This window comes from Pelobates fuscus, chromosome 2 (assembly GCF_036172605.1).
Source record: "Pelobates fuscus isolate aPelFus1 chromosome 2, aPelFus1.pri, whole genome shotgun sequence".
NCBI classification, from domain to species: Eukaryota; Metazoa; Chordata; class Amphibia; order Anura; family Pelobatidae; genus Pelobates; species Pelobates fuscus.
Genome location: NC_086318.1, coordinates 391675982 through 391702930, shown reverse-complemented (window position 1 = coordinate 391702930; position 26949 = coordinate 391675982). Strand labels below are relative to the sequence as shown.

The window sequence follows — 26949 nt, the reverse complement described above, 5'->3', positions numbered from 1 at the left end:
TGGAGATACACTTCATATACGCTGATAAAGAGCTGCACTCCAGCTGGGAGCCTGGAAGGTGTTAACACCAACCAGACTCCAAGTTTTGGGTGTTTTTTGGTGATTACAATTTGTGGTGGGATTTTGGGAGTACCCACAGAGTGTATCCAGCAGCTAAATTAAATATATATGAAAAAATGTAAAACGCCTATATCTGCCACATCTGTTTTGTGTTCTATATATAAAATGGTAACATTGTATCTGTAAAATGTTGACACATCTCTCCCAGGTTACCACTCTCAATAGTTTGTATATAGGTCAGCTTCGGGTGGATTACTGAGTGCTCATCACAGCTAGAGAGGAAGCTGTTTCAATAACTGACTAAGCACCTTCTGTATTTCGGCTAACGAAGTTACATCTAAATATTTTAATCTGACATAAATAACAGTTATAGATCTGCTCACTAGGCTTGTAATCTGCTTATCACTCTCTGTGGAACCTAGCTTCAACCTTTGACCGAGTCTCTATGAGGATCTAGTCCCCTCTGCCAAAAAAAAATAAAATAAATAACAACAAAAAAATAACCGGACCAGTGATGGCTAGGGAGAGAGACTGAAGTGGTATGTTGAAGTGCCTTCATATCTACATAAAAGAGATTAGAGGCGACAGCATTCCATTTTACAGCTCAATCATATTGTGTTAGCATGAGCTTATCCGAGCGCAGACAAAATTGAAAGAGAAATAAGAAAGACACAGGCAGATAGGAACCAGAAAAGCGAGGCATGAGCAATTTCTACGGATATAAAAGGATGCTAATGGTGGGGTGCTGTCATTCTTAAAGAGGACTATTAGGACACAATCATCAGTTCATGTGTCCTTATTCTGTACTACCTAAAGTCAAGCATTTCCCTAATGCTATAGTGATCGGTTCCGACCCTTAGATAAGGCATGGTCATGCTTCAAAACAGAATACTTTCAATTTTGTTGATTTATAAATGCTGGTAGGCTAATTCTATTTACTGATAAAGGCAGTATTTTTCTCCCTACATTTTCCTTTTGTTTCCTCTTTTGTTCAGATGCGCATAAATGTGAACCGGACACTTAGTAAGAGCACAATTTTATCATCTACTAACTTCACCTTGATATAGACTTCGAAGAAGAAAACAAATGTCTTGAATACAAGCAGTATAATTTTTTTTTTTTGGGGGGGGGGATGATTTAAATTATTTGAATGTGTAATTGCATTAGGACTCTTGAATATGCACATATAAATATGCCTAGAACTTGTTAATTGTACAAACATACAAGGCATTTTTTTTTTTATAAAGAAGCTAAAAATAATATATAACATGATGACCACTGTATACCTTACTAATATTTTGGGTGCGCTTCTCAAATGATTTAATAAACTTTTCAAATAGTTTTTTAAATGTTAAAATATAAAAATGGGTCATATATGAAAAAATAGCTATATATCAAAACAAATCTCTATATATCATTAATATATGATATATATTAATGATATATTAATGATATATAGAGATTTGTTTTGATATATAGATATTTTTCATATATGACCCATTTTTATATTTTAACATATAAACATATAAACATATATATATGATCTTGAAAAAGACCCGGCAGGGTCGAAACGTCGATTGATTTTTGTACACTTTTTTGATGACCAAATAAAGCACCAATTTGTCCACTAATTTGAAGACCTGTGAGTGCATTTTGATTTTTTTCATTTATGAGTGTATATATATATATATATATATATATATATATATATATATAAATATATATATATATATATATATATATATATATATATATATATATATATATAAATATATATATATATATATATATATATATATATATATATATTAGGGCTAGAGTTACAGTTAGGAACAGGATCAGGGCTAAGCCTAAGGTTAGTACTAGAACTAAAATTCAGGTTAGGGCTAGGGGTTAGTGCTAGTTACATTAATTGTTGACCTCAAGGTACTTTAACATGCTGTAGATCAGGGGTGCCCAAAAGGTAGATCCCCAGATGATGTAGAACTTCAAGTCCCATGATGCTTTGCCTGCCTTTAGAATGCTTTTAGAATAACAAAGCACAATGGAAGTTGCAGTTAAAAACCATCTGGGGATCTACCTTTTTTGCACCCCTACTGTAGATTGGGCATCTAAGACAAGCATTTTTCAGACTAATAAAAGTGCACGTTTTCCAGTGAGAATTGAAACGGACAGAATTTTTTAAGTGGGAGATCCTGTGATAAATGGAAATGGTTTTCAAGATACATTAGATTAAAATAAACCATATCCAATCATTATAAAGACTGCAGTTTAAAAGGCTATTCCTTTGTTGTTCCAGGTGAGTCACACAAGCATGCACATATTAATGCATCCCTTTCCATTACAGCCAGATTTAGCATTTCCTCTTGATTGCAACATGAAATATCAACCTGTATCATTTTGCATTGTGTTTCATAATGATATTGTCAGGACCACATTTATTCATAAAGCTTATTTGAATATTATTAATTCATAAAAATATAATATATTAATAGTAAATTAATAAATATGCATTTAGATATAATAAATGATAACGAGTAAAGTGTAAAAGAACATTTATTTTGTAAGAAATAAACTGAAATATATTTTAGAGAATTAACTGTGCAAGCTTATAGTCTATAGAGGAATGTAAAGGTGAATACAGGTGAAATAACGTACAGGTAAGGACATGCAGACAAATGCTGTCAAACCATGCCTTGCAGATCACCATTGGCAAAGTATTCAGTGAGTACCAATTCTGTTCCATAACAATATTTTAAAAATCTGGATCATTGAACAGTGTTTTGAGAAGAACCGATGCAGCTGGCAAAGCTGGTAAACAGGGGAAATACAAAACGTAACCACATTTAACGTGCCAAAGCGTGTGGAATTCAGGAGTGCTACAGAAGGAGCAGTCACCATGGAAACCAATGGAATGTTTTGCCTCATTTAGCACTTTGTCCTGGGATTCCTTTTACCCTGATAAATATGGGTCTATACAACAACAAACAGTTTTTTTTTATTCTATCAATTATTTACATGGAACTATACATGAGACAGATTCATATAAGAGCCATACTCAAATAATTGAAGCTCTAATATTTATTATAATATCCACCCATCTATCTATATATATATATATATATATTTATATATATTATATTTATTTATATATATATATATATATATATATATATATATATATATATATGAACCTCTAGAACCGATTTTTCCCGTGCCTAGTGGTGTGAGTATCCTATATGCCTAATATGATAATATTATTTCTAATACTGAAATTATTTGTTGTATACATATTCCTGGGTACATATCTATGAGTGTCAATCATTGCTTCGCCCTTTGTCATTCTGGCTCAGCCAAGCTTTTCAGTCACTCATGAACAGAGTAGAATCTCCGAGACAGTGCACATCACATTTGCCCTTTAGCATGTTGAGTCCTCCCTGCAATTTGATTTTTGTCATCTGTGGCTAAATAGTGCAAAGCACAGATTATATCACTGACCTTCCTTTATCGAAAAGCACAGAAAAGGATTGTTCTCTTTCTCTATTTAGTCTCTTAACATAAATGGGGTCAAATGGGCAAAAGCAGTTTCCAAGGCTACCCGTCAGATGCTTGAATCTCTCCTTTCCATGTAGCGAACTTAGAAATCAATTGCCATTGTTAATTCTTTTATTGGGATATTGTACATTATAGCATTTCTATGAGCAAATGAACTCCACATACAGTTGTTGAGTGTTTGTGGCAGATAAAACTAATTGAAGTTTAATGTGTACTCTATGGCAGAAAATATATCAAGTCACGCTACAGGCCCCTCTAAAACCAGCTCTAGATCCTTCACACCCCATCATGTCCATAGACCTGTAGATCACTCACCAAACTGTGAGTGTGATGGGTTGAGAAACAGCTGCAAAATTTAGAATAAAAATGGCTTGGAAAAAAACAAACTGTAAAATCTGCTGAAATAACGTTATTTTTTTTAAATTCATTTATTTTAGTCAAAAAAGTATCAGTTCATGACAATTCGCTGATTAGTGATCATGACCCTTAATGAAACTGAGATTATTTGCCTCTGACATTATATCATAATTTTGCTCCAGTTGCAAATAAGAAAACAATGAGCCATCGATTGAAATGAGATACACCAGGCTATGTCTGTTTCATATAAGAAAGCACAGTACTTAGATGGATTATGGAAACGGAGTTAGGAGTAAACATATTCTCTGGTTTTATTAACTCATTTTGATTTTTTTTTTCTGCATTTCCAGTTATCAAAAAAACAAACCAAAAAAAAAACAGCCTTCACCTACTGACAATTACAGAGTTGGCCAATCATTTCTGAACTTCCTGTTCAAAACATGTATTTAAGAGCAGGTATAAAAACATTTATTAAGCATAATTCAAGCATAAAACATCTGTAACCTGATTTTTGAAGCTTAAACAAATGCACTACAAAATATAACAAACAAAGAATAAATTGTATTTAAGCTATTGTTTCCCTTTAAGAGTCTAATTTGTGCTGGGTGCACAGACATTGATTGTATCCAGCAATACAAACAAACAAGAGGACTGCATGAGATCTAAACAGATAAATATTTATTAAGCTAGACGCTGTGTCTGAAAATATACATCTCCCAACTTTCACTGCTACGTGCCCAAGTCGCAGTGTCCGCCTTTAAATAAAAACGTTGTGACCAACCAAAGAAAACTAATGGTTTTCTGTGCACACAAGCCTGAGACGCTGATTTCAACCCTTTCCAGTAGCTGGTTTTCTTTGTGTCGTTTTATATCAGGACTGCACAAACTAATCAAAGTGAAAGCGGGTTCTGGGCTTTCACAGAGTGTGTGACTCCCAGCTTCATTGCTCCATTTACATTTGCCTGATGTAGGTAGCTTGCAAAGATAAGACTCAAACTCACCTATTTAACCATTTTTGACTTAATTTGGGTCCTTTATTAGAGAAGAATGTACAGGCAAAGTAGTTGGTGCGCTATAATACAGAGTGATGTTTAAATTAGTTTACAATTTGCTTGAGCTCATCTAGTTCTGACTCTGAACAAAGCCATTCTGAAATGTCAGCTGCTCCCCTAACCACTGTAACAAATTGTTACCCGTACGCTGCACACCTAATGACTTCAAATTAGCCTCACTGCGATATTGCCTGACAGTTCGTTACGACTGTTAGCAACATAGCTGGCGTATCATGACCAATAAATTGGTTTCAGTTGGGGCTGGGAAAGGGACTTCCATCAATTTGATTAAAGAAATTACTGTAGCATTCAAAGCATAAAGACAAACTAGTTTAGAGAGACAGACAGAAGTTAACTGCAGCAGAAACACATTGCTCATGCTATTGAAAGCATGCACGGAACAAACTCTTAACATCTGAATTTTATTTGGGTTAGAACTTGAACATTTTAGCTCTCGTACAAACGAATAGCTTACTTTAGGCACGGTTTTTCAATTAGAACAAATGATCAGGTACTTTGATGAAAATATTTGTTCGTGTATGCTCCCACAATGACAAAGTCATCTTTTTACCTTTCCAACTGCAAGCACATGATCAATTGCTGAGTGACCGTTATTGGATGCATTGCTTTCATTGTGGAAGTGTATGGTTGCAATGCCGACATGTGGCAGCTGACATATTTGTAGTTCCTGCCTCTATGCCAATGGCATAAGAATATCACCTAAACTCTAGTAAATATAGAATTTCTGCTATCAGCAATTTAACCAGCACTATATATAGGTGAAAGTTTATTTAAAATTGATGGCTAAAACTGGCACTACAGATGCTTGGACCTATATTTCCTATAATACACAGCTACCTACATGCAGATTTCAAGCATGTGTAATATATAGGTTAGCCCTGACAAATCAGATAGCAAAGAGAATAAAAGATTAAAGAAATATATATGAATATCACACAATTATTCTTACCGCTCAACATAAACAGTTTAGTTCACAGCCAATTTTCTGTTAGTTTTCATTCAAATGTCTTATAAATGATCATATACTGGCTTTGCAAGTTTAAAAAATGTGTGTATGATATTTTCATCATTCCTTTACATCCTGTATCTCACTAGCTATTACAACAATCACAACTCCCAACATCCTGATCACAATCAGAAAGTCTAGGGTGTTATTGTTTAAAGGGACTCTTTAGACCCCTATGTATGCTTCCTCTTTTTCTTCATTTTATAAAAGAATGTAGATTTCAATAGAAATTAGCACTTTCATAAATTAACCTTGTTACACCCCACTGGCTGACAATAAGACAACCAGTCTTGTTACTTCCTGGTTTGGTTAGCTCAGTGGAGCTATACTCAAGGGGCAGGAAATTGCCCAGAGCACTTGCCTTAAAGAGACTTCTCAATGAGCCAGTGATTGGGCAGCTACAGATAGTATGGGCGGGGATAGAGGAGGAGGGCTTGTAAATGCATTGCCACCTACAAAAGGTAATTGGGAACCAATGGGTGATGCAAAGGGATGTATTTTTAATATATAGCTGTGCCTGGCTCCAAGGTTGAGGGGCCAAAATGACTGGTATCAACAAAAGCAAATATGAAGAGGGACATCTGTTTTCCACGTGGCACAGATCTCCCTTTCCCAACTCGCTATTTGGAATAGTGTATTACTGGTAGATGGAACTATACCGTAGCTTGCTAGACTTAGCAGATCTACACTCTTAACCTCTTTTTGCAGCCACTGCAATGTATGCACCATTTCTAAGGGTGGGTGAGTCACACTATTTGTGAATCAGCAGAAGGGTTTTGGTAGATAACATTGCGTTTGGTGTTTTCTGTTATAAAAAGCGGGACAGAGCCAGAGCAGATTTCTGTACAATTTATTAAAATCAAATGCAGCCCTGGTTGAGCTTCTCTACATAACTAGTTTAATGCCATGTGGAATGCAAACAATGCCACATTAGCATTAATAATGTAAATATCATGTATTCAGAACACAAGTATTCATTTGTAATATTGCTAGATGTCACATATGAAGCTAATATAATCTGTGAATATGCATTATATATATATACATATAGTTCTACACACACATAGCAAGTGGGCAGTTGTGGAGAGAGCAATAACATGTAAGGCAACATCTAGGGGAACTTGTTTAGTTTGGGTCATTTCATGTGTCTCCCAATTATGGGCTTGATTTAATATTTGCATAGGTTTTCAAATGAATAAATATTTTTTTGGATAAGCATTTAAAATAATTTAATATTTGCATAAATATTGTAATATGTTGATATTGTTTTGCTATATTAGGATATTTTTATATATGTATATATTTTTTGACATTTTGATGTTTAGAAAAATAATGTTATGTTTATCCAAAAACATGAAATCATTTGAAAAGTATATCCCAAAATATAAAATTGAGGCCTATATTAAGGTATCCCTTTACTTGTGTGCAGTCTTTGTATGTGACAGTCTGTAGCTACACTCTTACAATGTTATATGAAGGGTTCTGATACCAGCACAAAGACATCATGACATATCCTCAGTGACGTTCATCGTGGCCTTATGCAGGACATAAAAGAAGGGACAATATTCTCCCTGACCTTCAGGGGGTGTCGCCAGTGATGTAATCCACATCACTAGCGATGTCCACAATGGGTGGGGCCACCTGTGCAAAGCGTGGTCTTATATGAAAGGGGTGGGGCTTAACAATTGACAGGCAAGCCCCCAGCTTACAGGACAACACAGAGAGCGCTGCTAAAGCTCCCTGCATGGTCCTAGTGCCCTCTGCTCAGCGATGTGCTGCCCGAGGACAGTTTCCTGGTGTCTCCAGATGTGGGACACCAGGAAACTAAAAGGAGTTGGTGGGACAGCACCCAAACATCGTGACTGTCCCACTGAAAGCGGGATGGTTGGGAGGCATAGAAACACTATACATAGCACCTAAAGTGTCAAAGGTAGCTTAGGCACTGTATCTATTAAATTGTATTTTATCTGTGTCATATTTACTGTAGGGATTAAGGGCAGACTTCACTGTAAGACCAGCATTGGGACTTTATTGCCCAAGTGCTGCTTCAGATTATTGGGTGTTACAGTTGCCGACAGCAACAATTTAGGCTGCCATCATTAAAATGGCAGCAAGTACCACTCAGGAGCGTATGACATATATATTTCAGTATGCTTAAACTTCGGACTCCAATAATGCCCAGGGGTGCATAATTTCCCATTCATTACAGGATTTCAAAGCATGATATAAATACATAATCTGTCTGGCCTACACTATCAACGTAATGCACTGATAACGTGTTTATAGTGGGGTTGGGCATAGAGAGATACTGACATTGTATTTATAGTATTGCTGGGTATAGAGAGGCATTGAGATTGTATTTCTAGTGTGGCTGGGCATAGATAGGCATTGAGAATATATTTACAGTGTGGATGGGCATAGAGAGTGATGGCACTATTTCACAAAGCATGTTCCTCCCCACAAATCCCAATAAACCTTTTATTTCCTCGACTCCCTCATGATTGCTTTAGAGGAGTGAAACGCTCAGGTGGCAGATTTGCAGTATGGAGGAATTCTTGGATTTTTGGTGCTGTTTATTAAATATTATTCTGTAGAATAATTATACAGCTCTGTTAAATAGGAAACTATATGAATTAGGCAGATGGTAATTTATACATACTCTAGTATGGAAATAATACAAGAACATGTACGCCCACTGGATTCTAGGTAAAATTTCAATTAAATGAAATTCTTGAATTAAAATAATCTTCACAAAATGATGTGCTAGAAGCAGTAACAGGGACACGTTAAATATTAGATTAAGTGGATAGCAAATGATCATGAGAGTTGTAGTCCAGTAAAGCTGAGGATCCAGATCTCCTCTGTCGATTGTAAAGAAATGTGCAACCAACCGAGGCATAGTTATCTTTAAGGCAGTTCAGGCACCTGTGACAAACACATAACTTTCATGTGGTTTATAACGCTGAGCGTTAATTGGGGTTTGCATTCTATATAATACCTGTATAGGCACGGGCCACCATCAACTTCTGTGGTGTAATAATCCTTTATTTTAGTTATTGACCCTCTCTTGCACTACGCAAGTGGTTTGTAAATTAGAGGTTTTAAGGAAACATGGAAAACGATATTATTCACCGAGGAGGTTCAAAATTAAAGTGGGGTTAAAGACATAACAGAAGTTTAAAAGTTGGAGGAAAGGAATAGAAAGGAATGACCAAGCTTACATCCAGATATAAGATGTAAGTAGTGGGAAAGAAGGAGGTAGAAAGGTAAAGAGTATGAGTTTAACCCCTTAAGGACCAAACTTCTGGAATAAAAGGGAATTATGACGTGTCACACACGTCATGTGTCCTTAAGGGGTTAAGAACAATGGTTTATTATTAACTAGCCGTCTGCTATTTCTGTTATTTTGGTAATTAAGTTGTCTGCCAATTGCAGTGTTATTGGATCCTTTGGTAGGTAAAGGATTACTATACTAAATGTTAATAAAGCGTTGGTCATTAGTTGGAAGGTGTGCATGGACTGCCATCATTAAATTATTAATGTGACTATTCACTGCCCAAATAAAATAAAAATCACCATTTGGTAGATATAACTCCAATAAACATGTGCATGCATTTAATTATGCATTTATTTTTTATTGGGGTATATCTGTAAACGGTCTTAATGTCTGAAGCTTTTGCAAGCCCTCCTTTTCTAACCCCGCCTAGACTTTCTGTGTCTGTCCAATCACAGACTTTTCAGTGCAACTCAATGAGAAGTTTTTGCAAGGCAGGTGCTTTGAGCAATTGCTGCCTCTTGAGTTTAGCTCCACTGAGCTAACCAAACCAGGAAGTAACAAGGTTATTTTTAAAAGTGGCAATTTCTATAGAATTCTGCACTTTTTGTGGAATGAAAAAAATAGAACTTACCCTTCACATATAAAGCCCTTCAAAAGCTGATACACAAATAGGCACTATGTGACTATTTGTAGGTGGATATGGAAAACCGTTTTATTTAACAAAAAAGTGTTTAATAAATGAAGCATAAAAAGAGCAGCATTGAAACCTGAAATACTATGCCATTCTCTCTCTTGGTTAAAATGAGGATGGGTTAAATAAAAATGCTCTGTGCTGTCTCCTTCGTACCTGGAATATGCTTGGCCCATCCAATGATTACCACCAATTCTCTATCAGCCAGATCACATAGGGTTGTGAGAGCTTTGATATCGCTGTCAGGAACTGTGGGGTCCGGCATGGCATAGATCTTCTCTGGTTCAGCCACTAGCAAATGTGAGACAATCTTGTTATCTGAAAAACATAGACCACAGAGCGGAAGGATCAATATCAGGATCTCACAGTTTCCAAAAATACAGTAATCATCCATGTAGCATCATCTCTGAGAACCTCCGATATATCATAAAATGCTAAGATTGAAATAAGCTTCCTGAAACGGAGAGTTTAAAAATATCAGGCTACACAGCAGTCATCGCACCACATCTCCAAATAACATTGACTTTTTTAAACAGTGTACAAGTGTAACATTTTTTGCAAAAAAAAAAACCCAACTGCTATCATGGGTTATTATATTATTATATGGAGATAAATAGACAGACAGACAGGTAGGAGATAGAGAGAAAAAGAGAGAGTGAGAAAGAAGGATGATAGAAATAGTATATGTATCAAATGTTTTCATAGAAACATAGAATGTGATGGCAGATAAGAACCATTCGGCCCATCTAGTCTAGAGTAATTGTATGTCCGTTGATTTTAAATTCTTTTAAGTTTAATTCATTTGATGAAGATGCTTCATTTTTTTTTCAAATTTAAATTTACATAATTTAAAAGGAATACAGTGGTCATTCTAGGTTTCCCAGTCAAGAGACAAACTAACTAGTCATAAGGGGATAAACTACTAGTATACACAATGTTATCAACACATTTTGTTGTCATCTGACACTATGTTTGTTTTCTCAGGTAAAAGAACAAGTGGATACTAATGGGGTAACAACTGATTTAAAGTAGAGCAGAGTAAATCTCCAGGTAAACCCACCATCTACTTCTCAGTGCTTATTCCTGGTGTTGTTGCTAACGCTTTCTTTTGACATTTTGTCTGTGAAGTTTATATTTTATATATAATACTGGGAAGGAATATGCTTAGCGCTATTCAATACATCATGTCAGCCTGATCAAAATATAGATAGAAGTGCCGACAGCTAATGAAGTGGAACCTACAAACTCCAATGAATCTTAATTATTTTTTTTGGACACAAGGAAAAATAAATAAATAATTATGATGATTCAGAACAGTTATTGCTAAGTTGAGCTTAAAATAATCAAACTGTCTTAAAGAGGAAGCTTATACGAATATGTAGCTAAGATTTACCTCAATGTCTGCCATTTAATTGCACAAAGCTTTAAAAACATTGGGCATGTGAAGTATTTACTGTTTATAATCTCAAAGAATCTATTGACTATTAGACAATATATTTTCTTTCTTCAGGGACATATTGCTTCCCTAAGGAACTGTAGTGAAGAACACACTAATAAAAGTGAATGTCTCCTCTAATAACAGTGTCTTAGGGGAGTACTGTAAGTCTGGACATTAGCCACAGGTTAGCTCTACAATCTCTGTAGAACCTTGCCACACAAAACATCACAAGATGTATATATTCAGAATAGCCAAAAGAACTACCTGGTAGCCACCCCTTCAAATATTGGTCATTTACCTTTGTATGCATCCGACCCATTGCATGTTCTTTCTCAATGTAAAATATAAACACATATCTATCAATACTTATATGGATATGGCAAGAAATATATCAAATCCAGTGAGCTGATATTGCGTGACAGTCACTAAACCTACGGCATGGGAATTCATATAATGTGTACAGTATGTGTATATGATCAGTCTAAGAGCAGTTAGGGTGGACTAAACACCTTGATATCTAAATGGAACCAACTACAATGCGATTTGGACATAGAGCCGTGCAGTATGTTAACAATAACACATTCTATTTTATTAAGGCAAAACAATACCAAGGTTTATAGTGTACTAATTCATTTCTCCTGTTGCAAAAAGCTGAAGAATAGGATATTTCATATACTTTCTAAATATGTATATATTACGTAATTATTATTCAATTACTTTAAACATATACTTCATTATTCTGCCATTACAAGACAAGACATCTTCGGGCGGGATCATAAATGTTCTGTTAGAATGGGGCATCCTCAGAGCTCGTACATTTATTTTCTAGTCCGGTTTTTAGATCTTTTATACTCTGCAGACTAAATGCAAATGAGCCCGGTAAAAGGGCTGAATGGAATTTTCTGTGTCTTCTAAAAGCAGAAGCCTTAAGGAAATTGAATAGCCATAAGCACTGTTCCCAGGTAAATCTTATTTAATGTTTCTCTAATTGAAATCAATAAGACCCAATTTTCTATTACTCCTCTATTGTGGACAAACAATTGTTGCAGATGGGGGGAAAAAATCTCACAGGACCAAGATCCGAAGCAAACAAAAAAATGAATTCTGAAATAAACTATAAAAAAAAAAGCAACAAAAGATAACATGTTTTTTTAAGTCAATCGACCTTTTTTTGTTTTGTTTTTTGACAGGTTTGGGAAAACGACATTTGATAAATAATTAGTGCTAAACAAAAACAAGTTAATTAGGCTAAAGAAAACCGTTCGTCGGTGAGTAATGATTTCAGGAGAGGTTGGTTTATCTTTGACAAGGAGAGCTTAGGCAAATTGGTATGGTTATCTACTTAAAAGGTGTTGCAGCACAGTTTTTCATGATAATCTCCACTTTCAAAAACGCGGAGACATTGGTGAGCAGTTAACCTATATCTCTTTTAATGGCTCTTTGTAAGCGACACTGTCAACGCTCGCAAAAAAATGAAGTAAATTAAAACAGGGTAATCTGTGCATCATGAAATCCAGGGAAATTAAACCTCTAATGAAATTAAGCATTAAGGTTTATTAAATTTTATAGTATTATCGAAAAGTTTTCATTATGAAGCATCAAATCTGCTTAATGTAGCCCTAGAATGTATTTACCGAATCGTAGAACAGCTTACACTAGCTCAGTCGCTAGTGCCAGATTGGACAATTGGAGGTATAATCAGCATAATGTTCTCTGGAAAGGCAAAAGGAAAACTATGCCATATGTTCACTTAAGCCTTAATTTTATGTAAAACGGGTTGTTTTTCCTTTGACAAAGCTAAAATGTCCTTTTGCGTACAGTTTAAAATCTGTTATATTTGGTATGGCAGAACCCCATGTGTTTTATGCATATATACAATTCAAAAGGACTCAGTAGTGACCCCTTTTGGTCAAAATGTTTATCACACCACTTTTGTCCTCTTTACTATTTTACTGGCTTAGCTGGTACATTATACACACGTACTATGACATTATTTACATTATTTTCTGCAATCACTGGTCAATGTATGTTCACACTTCCGTATAAAATTATACATCTGAAATTGTGCGTGCATTGATATTAAATATAGAGTAGGAAGCTCACACCAAGGCTATAGCACTAATTAGAAATACTGATGACAATGTCTAAATTTGTAGCTCTAGAAGTTCCCAAATATAACAAATTATATTTTTTAGGCCAAGTATAAATGAGACCTCAGTTTTCATCTGGGTGTTCATGTTATTTAAGCACATGGACATGGTGAAGCTCGAAAAAGTTGCTATGTGTAAGAATGATAAAAAAAAGTTATCTCAGACAGAATATATCGAACATCTACATTTAAATAAACACTACAGTATAGCTTTTGCCTGCTCTAGTAGTTGTTTGTTTGACAGCCAATGGAGGCATAATTTTGGCTAAATGTAAACACTGAAGTTTTTTTCAGAAGTCGAATGTTTTACATTGTCCATAAAAAGGAGCGGCATCTGTACACCCAAGCCACACATTAAGATGTAGTGGTTTTGGTGCCCAGAGTGTCTCTTTAAGTGTATTAGGGTGTAGATACCATTATTAATACAATGTAATTTTATCTTCGCCACTGATGTATCCCCAGTATAAGTAAATATTATACCCCTTCATCTTTCTAGGAATTTTATCTTTCGTGGTACTTTGAAAAACTATTGCCAGTTTCAGGAAATGTTCTGCCTCAGACAATACATTAATAAAAAAAAAATATGACAGTTAAATAACCTAATCACACACTTTCCTTTTTTTTTTTTTTCTTTCTTTTTTTTTTTTTTTACTATTTTTTCTGTCGTGTACAATACCGAGAAATAGGAGGTAGTGTTGCTTGCCATCCCTAGTTATAAATTAATGGGGCTCCTAATGTTTTTTTTTTTATTGGCAGGTTGAGTAGTCAAACTCATTTAGTTAGTAAAAACTACAAAAACCACTTTCTTGTAAAATCTGAACCTGGAAGCTCCAATGATCTAATGATCATGGCACGGATGGTTTTATGCACTTCACAATGCAGTGATAACAGCTGTAATATTTGCTCTGTATAAATCATAGCTCAATAGATATTCTTTCCAAATTAAATTTTATGACTGCCTGTGTCCATTAACTCCTTGAGTGCTGAGGAAAAGACGGGGGAAGGTGGCAAATCAGGGATCTCTGATTTCAGGTAATGCTTTGCAACAGTGTACAAGTTAAAAACGGTTCGTCTATTTATACTTTCTATATGCTGTTGTTACAGAATCCTGGAAAAAAGTGAAATTGCCTTAATCCGTTAATAACTAGGATGGAAAAATATGTTTGAATCATGATGTATAAAGTATGTCTATGGTAATTAAAGGGTTAATAGTGATATCAAATTTGGTGCTCGTTTCGTTTCCAGTAATATTATTATTCAAGAAAGACAGAAAAAGCGGTGCTTCGTAATTTGGCAATTTAGATAAAATGCAAACAATGGATTGTTTAATAAATAAAGGTAGGGATATTAACTAGCGCAGTGTCTTATCTGGAATGGTATATATGTTTCAAGCAGTGCATTTAATTGGTTTTATTTGCATTAATGTATTGTAACGCAGTTAGCATACTTACATGGCTTTTTAGCTGGCTGCACAAGCTGAGGATTCAGATACGGACTGTTCTCTGCGTCTATCCTGCGCTTGTACTTCTGTCGCCCACCACGCACTCGGTCAAGACGTACCCCTGAAAAATATTAGAAGGCCCATAAAAAATAAATAAAAAGCAGATACTATCTATAAGAAGGCAGAATATTTTACTCAATGCAGCATGTCATATATCCATTCAATTTATCACCTATCTATTTACAGAAAACAAATTCCTTATCAAGTTTGCATCAATGAAATTAAACCACAAACAGTTTAATTTCTTGCATAACCTGATTAAACTTTTTTCTTGTGTTCTTTTTAACCACTTAAGGACAGATGACGGATATATTCCGTCATGATTCCCTTTTATTCCAGAAGTTGTGTCATTAAGGGGTTAAAAACAATAAAAATAATGATATTTTCAATTATGATAAAGAAAACAAATTCTATACCCAATGAATACAAACAGTTGAATGAGCTTACATTATATATATATATATATATATATATATATATATATATATATATATATAGATAGATAGATAGATAGATAGATAGATATAGATATATATAGATATACACATACACCCATATACATACTGGATAAACTGTAAACTCAGATGAATATAAATATATTTATTAAATTAGATTGGATGTTATGTAGAAAGAGAGAGAGAGTGAGGGAGCAACAGAGAAAAAGATAAATAGAAAGAGATAGAAAGAAAGCGAGAGACATATATATTGCAGATAGAGATTACAAGATTACAGTCTAATATATATATTTTATGAACAGAGGTCTTGGAGAGATACAAATTGCACCACGTTGTCCTATTAAACACAGCAGGCTGACCCGCTCTGTGGGACTCAATTACCGATCTAGGATTCTTAAACATATTTAAAAGACACATGAAATGTTGCTTTGCAGGAGCAGATCCAAAGAGAATATTTGCAGCAAATCACTAGATGAAAAGCAGAAGTATGAAAGAGCTGCCCAGCATTTTAATGGCAATGAGGAGAAAATGAACTCTGCATAATTCAGGTGCCATCAGTCTGCCTATTTAGTGTTTGATTCCATGGATGCAAAAGATGGATAGCACAGAAAAGCAGTGTGTTTAATCAAATAGTAATGGGACTGAAGTCTAAATTTAAATAATATAAATCTATTCTAATCAATCAAGTTTTTTTCCCTGGACTGCACACAAGGATTCTCGCATAAATTCAGCACTTTGAATATAAAATATAAAAGATGAAGACTACCTGATATAATCTGAAAGCTCTACTTTTCCTTTAACCAAAACTGGCTAGTTAGCACTTAGCAGTAATAATCAACTTCTGGGACCCGAGCACCTCCGGACTACAACTCTCATCAGGGCATTCATATCCTCCATGATAAACCTTGGTGGTCAGGTGCATGCCGGGAAATAGGTTGTAAATGTAAAGAAATGTAAGAAAAGACATACTGAGGACTATTTGCGCCCTTCAGCAAAATTAAGTCCTGGACTTCTTCAACTTCAGTTTGTTTTATCTTGCAATTGTAATTATTTTTTTTTAACTTGTTACACTGTAGAAGACAGCCCTGGAAAGTCAGAGACACCTTGTCAGCTTTGTGGGCCTGGTCGACTTTGATTTTCAAGAGACCCTTGGGGCAGGGCCTCACACCAGTGGTGGAACTACCACACTAGGGTCCGCAGACTGGGGGGAGCCAGTGCCATACACTTAGGGTCACTTAATGGGTGTTTCTGAACAGGGGCCCAATTGGACACAATGGCCCTTTAACAGCGCAACCTGTCAGACAGCTAACACTGGGAGGACGTGAGTGCCTGTCACTTCCTCCCAGCTTCAGGAAGAGCCATGCAGGAGGGAAAGAACAAGCATGGGATGTAGGGAGAAGCAAGAAGAATGTCATCCCGAGATACACACTCCTATCAGACTCAGCCAGCAGCAGGACCCTAGGGAAGCCACACTTCTGCACATAAAAGGTATGTTAACAGAAGGGTGGCTACAAATATAAAATGTATTATATGTATGTGTGTGTATGCGTGTGTTTGTGCCAGTGTGTGAATGTATGTGTATATGTGTCTGTGTCTGTGTGTTTATGTGTCAGTGTGTGTATCTGTGTGTATATTTACATGTGAGTGTGTATGTGTTAGTGTATCAATGTGTGTGTGTGTGTGTATGTGTCTGTGTGTGAGTGTGCATGTGTCACTGTGTGCATCAGTATGTATCAGTGTGTTTATATGTGTGCATTTGTTTGTATATGACAGTGTGTGTATTTGTGTTTGTGTGTCATTGTGTCAGTAAATGTATATGTGTGTGTGTGTGTGTGTGTGTGTCAATGTATATGTACCTGCGTTAGTATGTATGCATGTATGTGCACATGTGCATACATCCCAGCATCAAACGCCAACACTCACGTGCAAACACACACTTGCAATCAAACACAAACATTACAAACAACACACCCCGTGTTAAAATGCTAACATTATATACAAACATCCCTTAATACAAACTTCAACACTACACAAAACTGCACCTGCATTTAAAAGGTAATACTACATACAAATACACCCCTGCATTAAAACACTAACATTACATAGAAGTTAATTACTGCATTCCAGTGACAACATTACATGCAAATACACACATACATTCACACATCCATATTCCATACAAAACATTCAAACACACAAACGCTGCTCATAAATACACCCGTGGAGAATGGGCAGATAGTAGATCATCAGCTTGCATAGCCATGTGGGACTTGTATGAAACATGGGGATCTACCTTTTGGCCACTCTTGCGCTAAACGGGGGACCAAAATAAATTCTTGCACCAGGGCCCTTACATTAGTTCCATTACTGCCTCACAAAACACTAAATTGTGGGTACAAACCATTTAAACTGTAATAAACAGCTTTTAAAGTTCTATGTATTGATACATTTTATTAGGAGATAAATCAATTGTGAATTAATTGAAAGGTAGTAGAAAGCTGATATTTCAGAGGAAAATGTCATTCCATCTTATTATTTACTTGCCATGTCTGGATTGATACCAGAACCTGCTTTTTAGGTTTAACTTTTGTTAAATTATTAATAGTCTGTCATGCTAAAGATAATTTTTATTCTGTAAATAACCAGCCCTCCCACTGATCGAGAGCTAAACAGTTGACTTCTAGGCTCAGTGACAAGACAAGTCAAGGGATCTGCTGTGTGTTTTCCAGCTTCCATGAAAAGAGATGACACCATGAATGTGAGCTGGCCAGGATGCTAAATTAAAACACCGGCTAATTTAAGGCTACCTGTAATTGTACATGTGGTTCCTTTAGTTTTACTCTTGCCAGAGCAATCTTAGAGTAAAATGGGAAGCTGCCAAGGGTACAAGCATGCCGCAGGGACCTGCAGCTTCTGAGTTTATGTTTTGTCCACCACCCTTTAAATATAGTGTCAGAGTCTTTAAAAATATATGATGCTAGATAGGGTGGGTGTTTATGTCAGGTCACCTGAACCAGTGCCATCGCCAATCTTTAATGTCACAAGTGTTCTTGGATGGATGGAGGGGGAGAAAGAGGACAGTGGTGCTTGGAATATTATGCTGAGTCAAAGAAAAAGGGGAACAAGCTAAATAAAGTAATGAGGAGAATTTAAGAAACTACATTTAAATGAAGGGAAGATACAACAGAGAGATGCCTTTAGCCCATTTTTATTGCAAATAGGCCTAGACAAGAAAAGAAGACAAAACATGATAAAGCAAGTCGGTAAGTTTCTCCAAATCAAATGGATTTGGTAATGGAAATATATATGTATTTTTGAGATTATGAATATATATGCAGCGTAAGAGGGCTTAACAAGCATTCGCAGGGTTAAACTAACTTGCAGTGCTCCAAATTGGGAGCTTTTGGAATGCATGATATTCCTATGTGGGATTCCAACCCAAACAGTAGGCCTGGGTATCCATGATTTAGTGCGAAAAGTCAAAAACGTGTTAAAGGACCACTCTAGGCACCCAGACCACTTCAGCTTAATGAAGTGGTCTGGGTGCCAGGTCCAGCTAGGGTTAACTAATTGTTTTATAAACATAGCAGTTTCAGAGAAACTGCTATGTTTATCAATTAGTTAAGCCTTCCCCTATTTCCTCTAGTGGCTGTCTCACTGACAGCCGCTAGAGGCGCTTGCGTGATTCTCACTGTGAAAATCACAGTGAGAGCACGCAAGCGTCCATAGGAAAGCATTATGAATGCTTTCCTATGTGACCGGCTGAATGCGCGCGCAGCTCTTGCCGCGCGTGCGCATTCAGCCGACGGGGAGGAACGGAGGCGGAGAGGAGGAGGAGAGCTCCCCGCCCAGCGCTGGAAAAAGGTAAGTTTTTACCCCTTTCCCCTTTCCAGAGCCGGGCGGGAGTGGGTCCCTGAGGGTGGGGGCACCCTCAGGGCACTCTAGTGCCAGGAAAACGAGTATGCTTTCCTGGCACTAGAGTGGTCCTTTAATGCTCATGTTTAGGAAAAGATATTCACGGCTTTATAGCCTTAGTGAAACCCTATGCATTTGACACCCTTGTACTGCCCGAACATGCTGTAGCAAAACAAGCATACATTACATAAATACACGCATATACAAATGTATAAATGGATATCGATATTTTTATTGAATTGAATGGTGACTAAAAAATACATTTCCCAATGTTGATGGTCATATAACATCCCTGTAACACCTCACATAGGGGACGCTCTCGCATTCTGCCCCCCACCCTTCCTATTTGTGTGTTGTTTTATGCAGTGTGTTCCTTTGCCCACGGGATTTTTTTTTACACAAGAATGTATCAAGCCTTATATGCATTGCGTTAAGTAAATAACACCGACAGCCTTAAAACAGACTGAGTTATTTCATGACTTTGCCTTAAAGATGTCTGCGACAGAAACTGATATCGGTTCAGGGACTTACTGCAGCCTTAAACACTGAGTAACCTAAGACAGTTAATAAAGAGCTCACTCATTCTAACAATGCAGGAGAAGGCCAAATATGACAGCAGGGGAACATCTTTCTGATACAGTTAATCTCTTCCGAGATAGGAACCCTTTTTCTAGATGTAAGACATGTCTCATAAGCATGTTACTCCTTGTTCCCTGTTTCTAAATAGTCATCCTATGCAGCCTCTATATGTCAACAGAAGAACCCATGCTGTGAATGATTATTTAAAGCAGTAGCGCATAAAAGACCTTTTACACTGCTGCAGGAAAAAAACATCTCCAATATATTTCCCAGTCAACAAATAATGACACTATGCATCTTTCAGTGAGCACAAATAACGTTTATAGGGATTCCATTTCTAAGTAACATACATCCAGTTTTATATACCTGCCTGTTATAAAACGGAGCATGCTCTATCTCTGTCCTGCGTTCCAGTAAGCGCAGATATCTTGTATCAATAAATTATTTTTTTATGGTTTTAATTGTAATATTTGCTCCCATTGCATATTCAAACAATATTGAATATGATTAGATGTATCATTATTTCCTGAATATTATTTGTTTGGTTTTGCAGTTCATGAAATCACTAGTAAAATTTGAACTTGGTTATTTGCCCATAATAACAATTGGCACGTACATACAAACAAACAAAAAAACAGCACAATTTGGGATGATGACTTCAGATTGGAGGGTACTAGCATGCCATTTAGAGTAACACACTGAGTTAACTAAAGTAACTGATTGAGATAAAGGGAAACCCCAGAGCTGTGATATTACAGCAGCCATGGCAACTAATCTATAGTATCAGTATACCCTGCACTGAATAAGGAGATACATTTACACAGTTACACCACCCTACAAGTAATTATAGTTAGAACTATGCAGAACCTTGCACTAGGAAAATTATTTGGGTTATATTTTTTTTAAACATGCATTTCTAAGTACATTATACTCATGGAGAAACTCAGAGGGCTCTTGGTAGATTACTGGTTTGGGCCCACCCCTTCATTCTTCACATAGGAATGGTGAACGGTGCCAATTCAAGGTTTTGGGGGACCTGTCTAGCCCCTGGGCTATAGACAGCTTCCTAAGGTCACATTATTGTTAATTCTGCTCTGTGTGTCATTACGAGGTTTATTGGTGAACTGGGCAGTTGGTCTTATCTGTATATGAGATAAACATGCAGCTCATACAGTATGGTCTCTTCAACCTACAATTTGTCCCTACTTGGTCTTTCTCATTTACAGCTGGACCTCTTCTTTCGCATATGTTATATATCATCTTGGGCCTGTCCCATATCTTCTCCAAAACTACTTTTCACTTAGAACTCTACACATACAAGGTTTACGTGATCCTACAAATATAAACTAAACACAACTATATTAAGCAAGTCTAAACTTGACCATCCTGGAGCTTGTTTATTTAGATGGCTTCATATTTAATGCCTGTGTTTGGCACAACCCAGGCCCTTCCATACATCGGAACCCATATTGTTAATAGCAACAATGAAACATTCCGTATGTCATATCTCCAGCCAGACAGTAAGTCCTCTGGACTGTTTGCTACATGTATACTATATATAAACTGTAACCACATCTTAGACATGAGTGCTCCAAACTGGTCCTTAAATAACATCCTACCATCTAGTTGGTGACAGACACTGCCCATCTCCAAGTATTTACCAAAGAGGAGCTGTCAGACTAATATGAGAGTGTATCTATTGTTTCTTTTTAAATGACAGAAGAAAGGCAGCTGTTGACTATGTATTGGTGCTTTCTATGTAACTATTCCATGTATATTATTACTGTTTTATGAACTATCAAATTATAGATGACCTTTATGTCAGGATTTATGATTTAAAACAGAGCTGATTAAAGGAACACCATTGGTTATTTTTAACCCAAATCTTCAAAGATAAATACTTTGTTATTTGCAGACATATTTCTCAAGGTATAACTGCACCAATTCTTGGTATAATATGCTAAATATAAATCTCTCAATGGAAACACTGCTCTGACGCTTATGGTGGCTGGTCATAATTTAGCTATTTGACTTTGAAACTACATTTAACAAAAATAAATAACTATGAACTGCAAATGTATACACATTATATGAATAATTAGCCTCTTTTGAGGGATTGTGCATTTTTATTTTTTGTTCACTAATAAGAAATATTCTAAATATAGGTCCATTTTGAAACACGATTTCAACTTTATAGTTAGTCCAAAAAATGAATCTCTCTCCAATATGGCTATATTCGTAGAACTCACTGTTTAGTAAATATAACCTACTGCTGTATTATAAAGCAGGGGAGGCGGTGTAACAAGATGTACGGACAGTAAATGATCCTTCTCATATGTTGTAAAACTGATGACCAAGTCACATGTAAAATGATGAAAATATACACTAGCCTAGCTGTAACTGAATCCATCCCATAATGCATTTTAGCCCATAAAGAGGTAGTTTTACTGGGAAAATCCCTTGCTCCCACCCTCATTTCTTTTGTAATCCCATCACAGTGCAACCACGATGACATTCTATCTGTCTTTCACCTCCCTCATCTGTTCCCAAGGTAATACTGATATGATTAATGAAAGCTTTATTAGTGATATTGTATTACAGATAGCACAGTTTAAATCATGCTACCCAAGCCTTCTGTACATGGTAACAGTGGACAGTCCACACAACCAATTTACCTACATCAGCGTAAAAAAGATTAAGCATAATAATTATAATTGATCTTGTTTGCTGTAGCTTAAAACAAAATAATTAATAAATAAATAAAAGCATTACATCATGTGTATTGTTCTAGAAAAAGAATATGTTCTAGACAGGCTTCAATTCATTGTACGACTCTGCATTATAATTACCTTCTGAAATTGTGTGATTGTTTCTATATCAATACATGCCATAAAATGCCATCAAATTGTATTTTAATCAGATCTAGGACAATACCATAGGGAAGTATCTCTTTTATTATGAAATATGTCCTGGAGGGATTTATTTTTTTTTTTGTCTTTTTTTTTATTTATTTTTTACCAGATAATCTTGGTCTGCTATAATATTTTTATTTCCAATTCTTGATCGAGCTTCTTGTTTACTCTTTGACTTTATGTCTTTGTATCACCTGTAATTATTTTGCTCTTCTTTTGTTTGGCCTTATGATATTATAGCGTGTGGCTGTACATTTCTGCAGTCTTAGTGAGTAATGGTGCTATGTAATCTCTGTAAATAATGAGGATATAACATCCACGAAAAAAAAATAAAAAAAAATGGAGACAAATGTTGCTGGCGTGTTTCTCGTTGGTGCATTCTTTGTGTGTTTTATTTTTACTGCATTAATAACGTGATCTTTTTAGAAGACCTCATCTAGGTTGAAAGGAGTATCTTTTAGACTGAGATAGCTCCAGACAAATATCCTCTCCAAGATACTCTAACATTCATTGTAAACAAAATAAAATAATAAAATATATATATATATATTATATATAAACATCACACATACAAGTTCCCATAGGTTGTGCAAATGATCGCAGCTTAGCTGTATGTACAGCATTGACCTTTTCAGAATTGTGTAATTTAAATGACTGTCTTCCTTGAATCTTCTCTGTTTACAACCTCTCTAACCTGTGGGGAAGAATCCTCTGCCTAGTTGGTCATATATCACTACATTGTAATGTAATTCAACTACACTTGTTTTTCAATTCAATGTTCAATATATACCTAACTCCCTTGTGAAAGATGCACAGCAGCTATGGAGCTGAATGATTTTTATAGAGGCATATTCCTTTATGAATCAAGTGCTCAATAAGCCTGATTTTCTATCTCCTGATTTTTTTTTTTTTTTTTACTGGTCTAAACCATGTGACATTTTCCCAGTGCTGGAAATGAAGATAGGTGTATAGAAAAGATATATACGTAAACCTGTTCCTACCAGATAATCACAGCTAAGTAATGGAATGATGCTAGGACATTGCATTCAAATTCAGAATATGGCCAGAATCCATGATTTACGCTCTTTTATTTTTTCGCTAGAAGAGGGCAGTCTATAATCTTAGGCACTAATGCACACAGACCTGGGATATATTGAATTGTAATTAACTGCTCTACTGAACCAGAATTAAGGTCCATAACTCAGCCCTTTTTTCCTTTTTATCTTTACATCACAAATGACATCCTTTATGAAGAATAATTGGGTGGAGTCATGATAACAATCTCAGCTGACATGCTCACTATAACGCCAGATCTCTTCATTTCCCTACAGCATAAAGGTATACGCAGCTATTCTAGCACATATATTGTAATATTACTTTTAACTATGTGTGAATCTTTAGAGCTACAGGGAAATTACAGATTATTTTCCTCCTGCCTACATTGATAAAGGTCAGAGAAGCATCTCAGCTGTTTTACAGTCTCATTGTTACCGTGTAGTGTTGGTTAAACCGGAAGACCAACCAAAGTTGAGCAACTGGAGACTCAAGAGTAAATGTCAAACTTTCATTGTGGGCGGTGTTCATAAGAAATGGTTCCTATTCTATGTACATCAGTAGGATGGTCACATTATATTACTTGGTCTGGCAAGAAGCATAAAAAAAATACAGAAAACAAAACAATAATGTAAGAATGTATTATAGTTGGAAACTCAGTGGATTGCTCTTAAGACTACAACATTCAGGTCTAAAATTCAGGCCTATGGGACCAATTACTTCTGCCTTTGAGCTTGAAAAGCTCCCATGGATAGACCCAAACTAGAAGATTCAGTCAAGATAGTTATTTAATCACAAGATTATTTTACTCATAAAATATAAGTGATCACATAACTAAAAGTGATGGACTGGCAGTCAAGAGGCACGCCAACACGTGGTATGTTAAGGGTTAGACAAAATGTGTTCCAGTGATACGTTTAATGTAATGTCACTGGACATGGCTCAAATTATGTCACATAAATATCCCCCCTAGAAAGTCAGCTAATGCTTGCAGAGTTACATTTTCTGGGTCTGCTGTTTAAGGAATGTTCCTAGATAAACCAATCAATAGAATTTTCAGAAAAAATATGCACGGAACATCTGGTAAATGTAAAAAAAATAATGAACTGTACAACCACCAAATATGGTTCCAGTACAGATTACTTGAAGTAACTGTATGACTGACAGTTTGTGGAAAGTCCAGCTACCTCAATTTGGAAAAATGTTTTTTTCAAAATCTAATTATTCCTGGACTAGAGATAATCTATAAGTCTAAATATGGAGGCAATGACTTTCCTTCACATTGCATACAAGTATATTTATATAAATCCATAATCAGATAATATTTTGGCTAGATAAATTTGCTTTATGCACAATTCTACATGGCATTGTCTCTTAAGGAACCACAACCACTACAGGGTGCAGTTACTGGTGACAGGGTAAGTAGATAAACCACTTGCATATGATTACACACCTTACCTGGGTTCTGTCTGGCAATGACCATAGATTTCAGGGGTTCCTGCACAGAGCTTCTGTTAGCCCTGGCCCTCCTGAAACCATAACTACTACAGCATGATGTAGTGGTTATGGTTCTTGGAGTGTTCTTTTAACGACAGTGCTGCAGAGCATTGATTCCAAAAAGTTCAATGTATCACCACATCCTTTTAACAAATAAATCACATTCACTGAATCAAATCAATGTTTCCCTTAACAGGAAATAACAAACCAAGTATTATTATTACACTGTTTATTACATCATTGACACTAAAGTCTATATATGACTATATTATATACATTTTTGCCAGATATATTTAATATGTTGTCTAAAAAATATATGAGAATCTACATACCTCTGGATATTTGTTACGGAGAGTGATCATTTTAGACTCTATTATGGTATTCCCTATTATAAACAAAACTACACAATTAATCATAATAATGAGATATTAGTAATGCCTCTAGTAAGTAATTTCAAGCTGCTCTGTTTAAGTATCCTGTGAAATCAGCATTAAGGATATAGGGGGGGGGGGGGGAAACCTCATTGTTGCTTGCACATTGCTTTTGGAGAGACGCCAAGCCATTAGCAATTTTAACTCTGAACTGAGTGTATTTGGATTCTAAGGGATAAGTGTTGCACTTAACATTAGGTGAAGACTTTGAAATCTCTTGAAAAACAGTGAGACATAATTTATCCAGTGTGAAGCCTGACATGTCAGTGTATGTTTTTCAGACAGAACTGAATGTGATGAGCCTTTAAAATACCCCAAAAATTGGAAAGCGCGCTATCCGCATTTCAATTATAAATATTTTACAACAATGTCATAGAAAGGAAAAAGACAAAAAAATAAATGGAACTTTTGGTTTAGGTTATGTCTTTGGCATTAAAATTGTAATATCCCCCATCGTGAACTCCTACTCCCCACTCCACCTAGGAAGACTAAAATAGAATTATATTTTGAAGTATTGCTAAGGTCTATTTACTCTGTAGTAGATTCTGTAGGGGAGTAACGCTCGACTTCCTTTATCACAAAAGTCATCTTATATCTCTTTTCCAAAGATATAAGGATGTTCACCTAGTGAATCTTTAAAGAAACACTCTGCTCCAAATAATCATTTTATTTTTATTTTAGTAACCTGTGTTCCTTAATCATTTTAGATCACTGGGCCGTCCATTTTGTTAGTCCAGAGCCAAGACCCTCATGGCAGCCTAATTTGCTCTTAATGAAGTCATCAGGACTGAGAGAACTTTTATCCAATCTTGTTATAGAGAAGCATTGCAGACACACAGCCAATGCTTTTATAAGAGAACCATACCCAGCGCCTGGGCTTAGCATACATAACTAAAAAATAGATTAAAGGACCACTATAGGCACCCAGACCACTTCTGCTTAATGAGGTGGTCTGGGTGCCAGGTCCAGCTAGGTTTAACCCTTTTTTCTATAAACATAT

At 35.9% G+C, this 26949-nt stretch overlaps 1 protein-coding gene across 6 annotated transcripts in view; it reads right to left on the bottom strand.

The window, feature by feature from the left end:
- ESRRG (estrogen related receptor gamma) overlaps positions 1-26949 on the bottom strand; it is a 158922-nt gene that overhangs the window by 33672 nt on the left and 98301 nt on the right. For all 6 annotated transcript variants that reach the window (XM_063443824.1, XM_063443828.1, XM_063443823.1 and 3 more), the window contains 2 exons: positions 15058-15168; positions 10176-10337 (listed from right to left, as the gene is read on the bottom strand). In XM_063443824.1, the coding sequence (XP_063299894.1) occupies positions 10176-10337; positions 15058-15168 (273 nt within the window). The remainder of the gene's footprint in view (positions 1-10175; positions 10338-15057; positions 15169-26949) is intronic.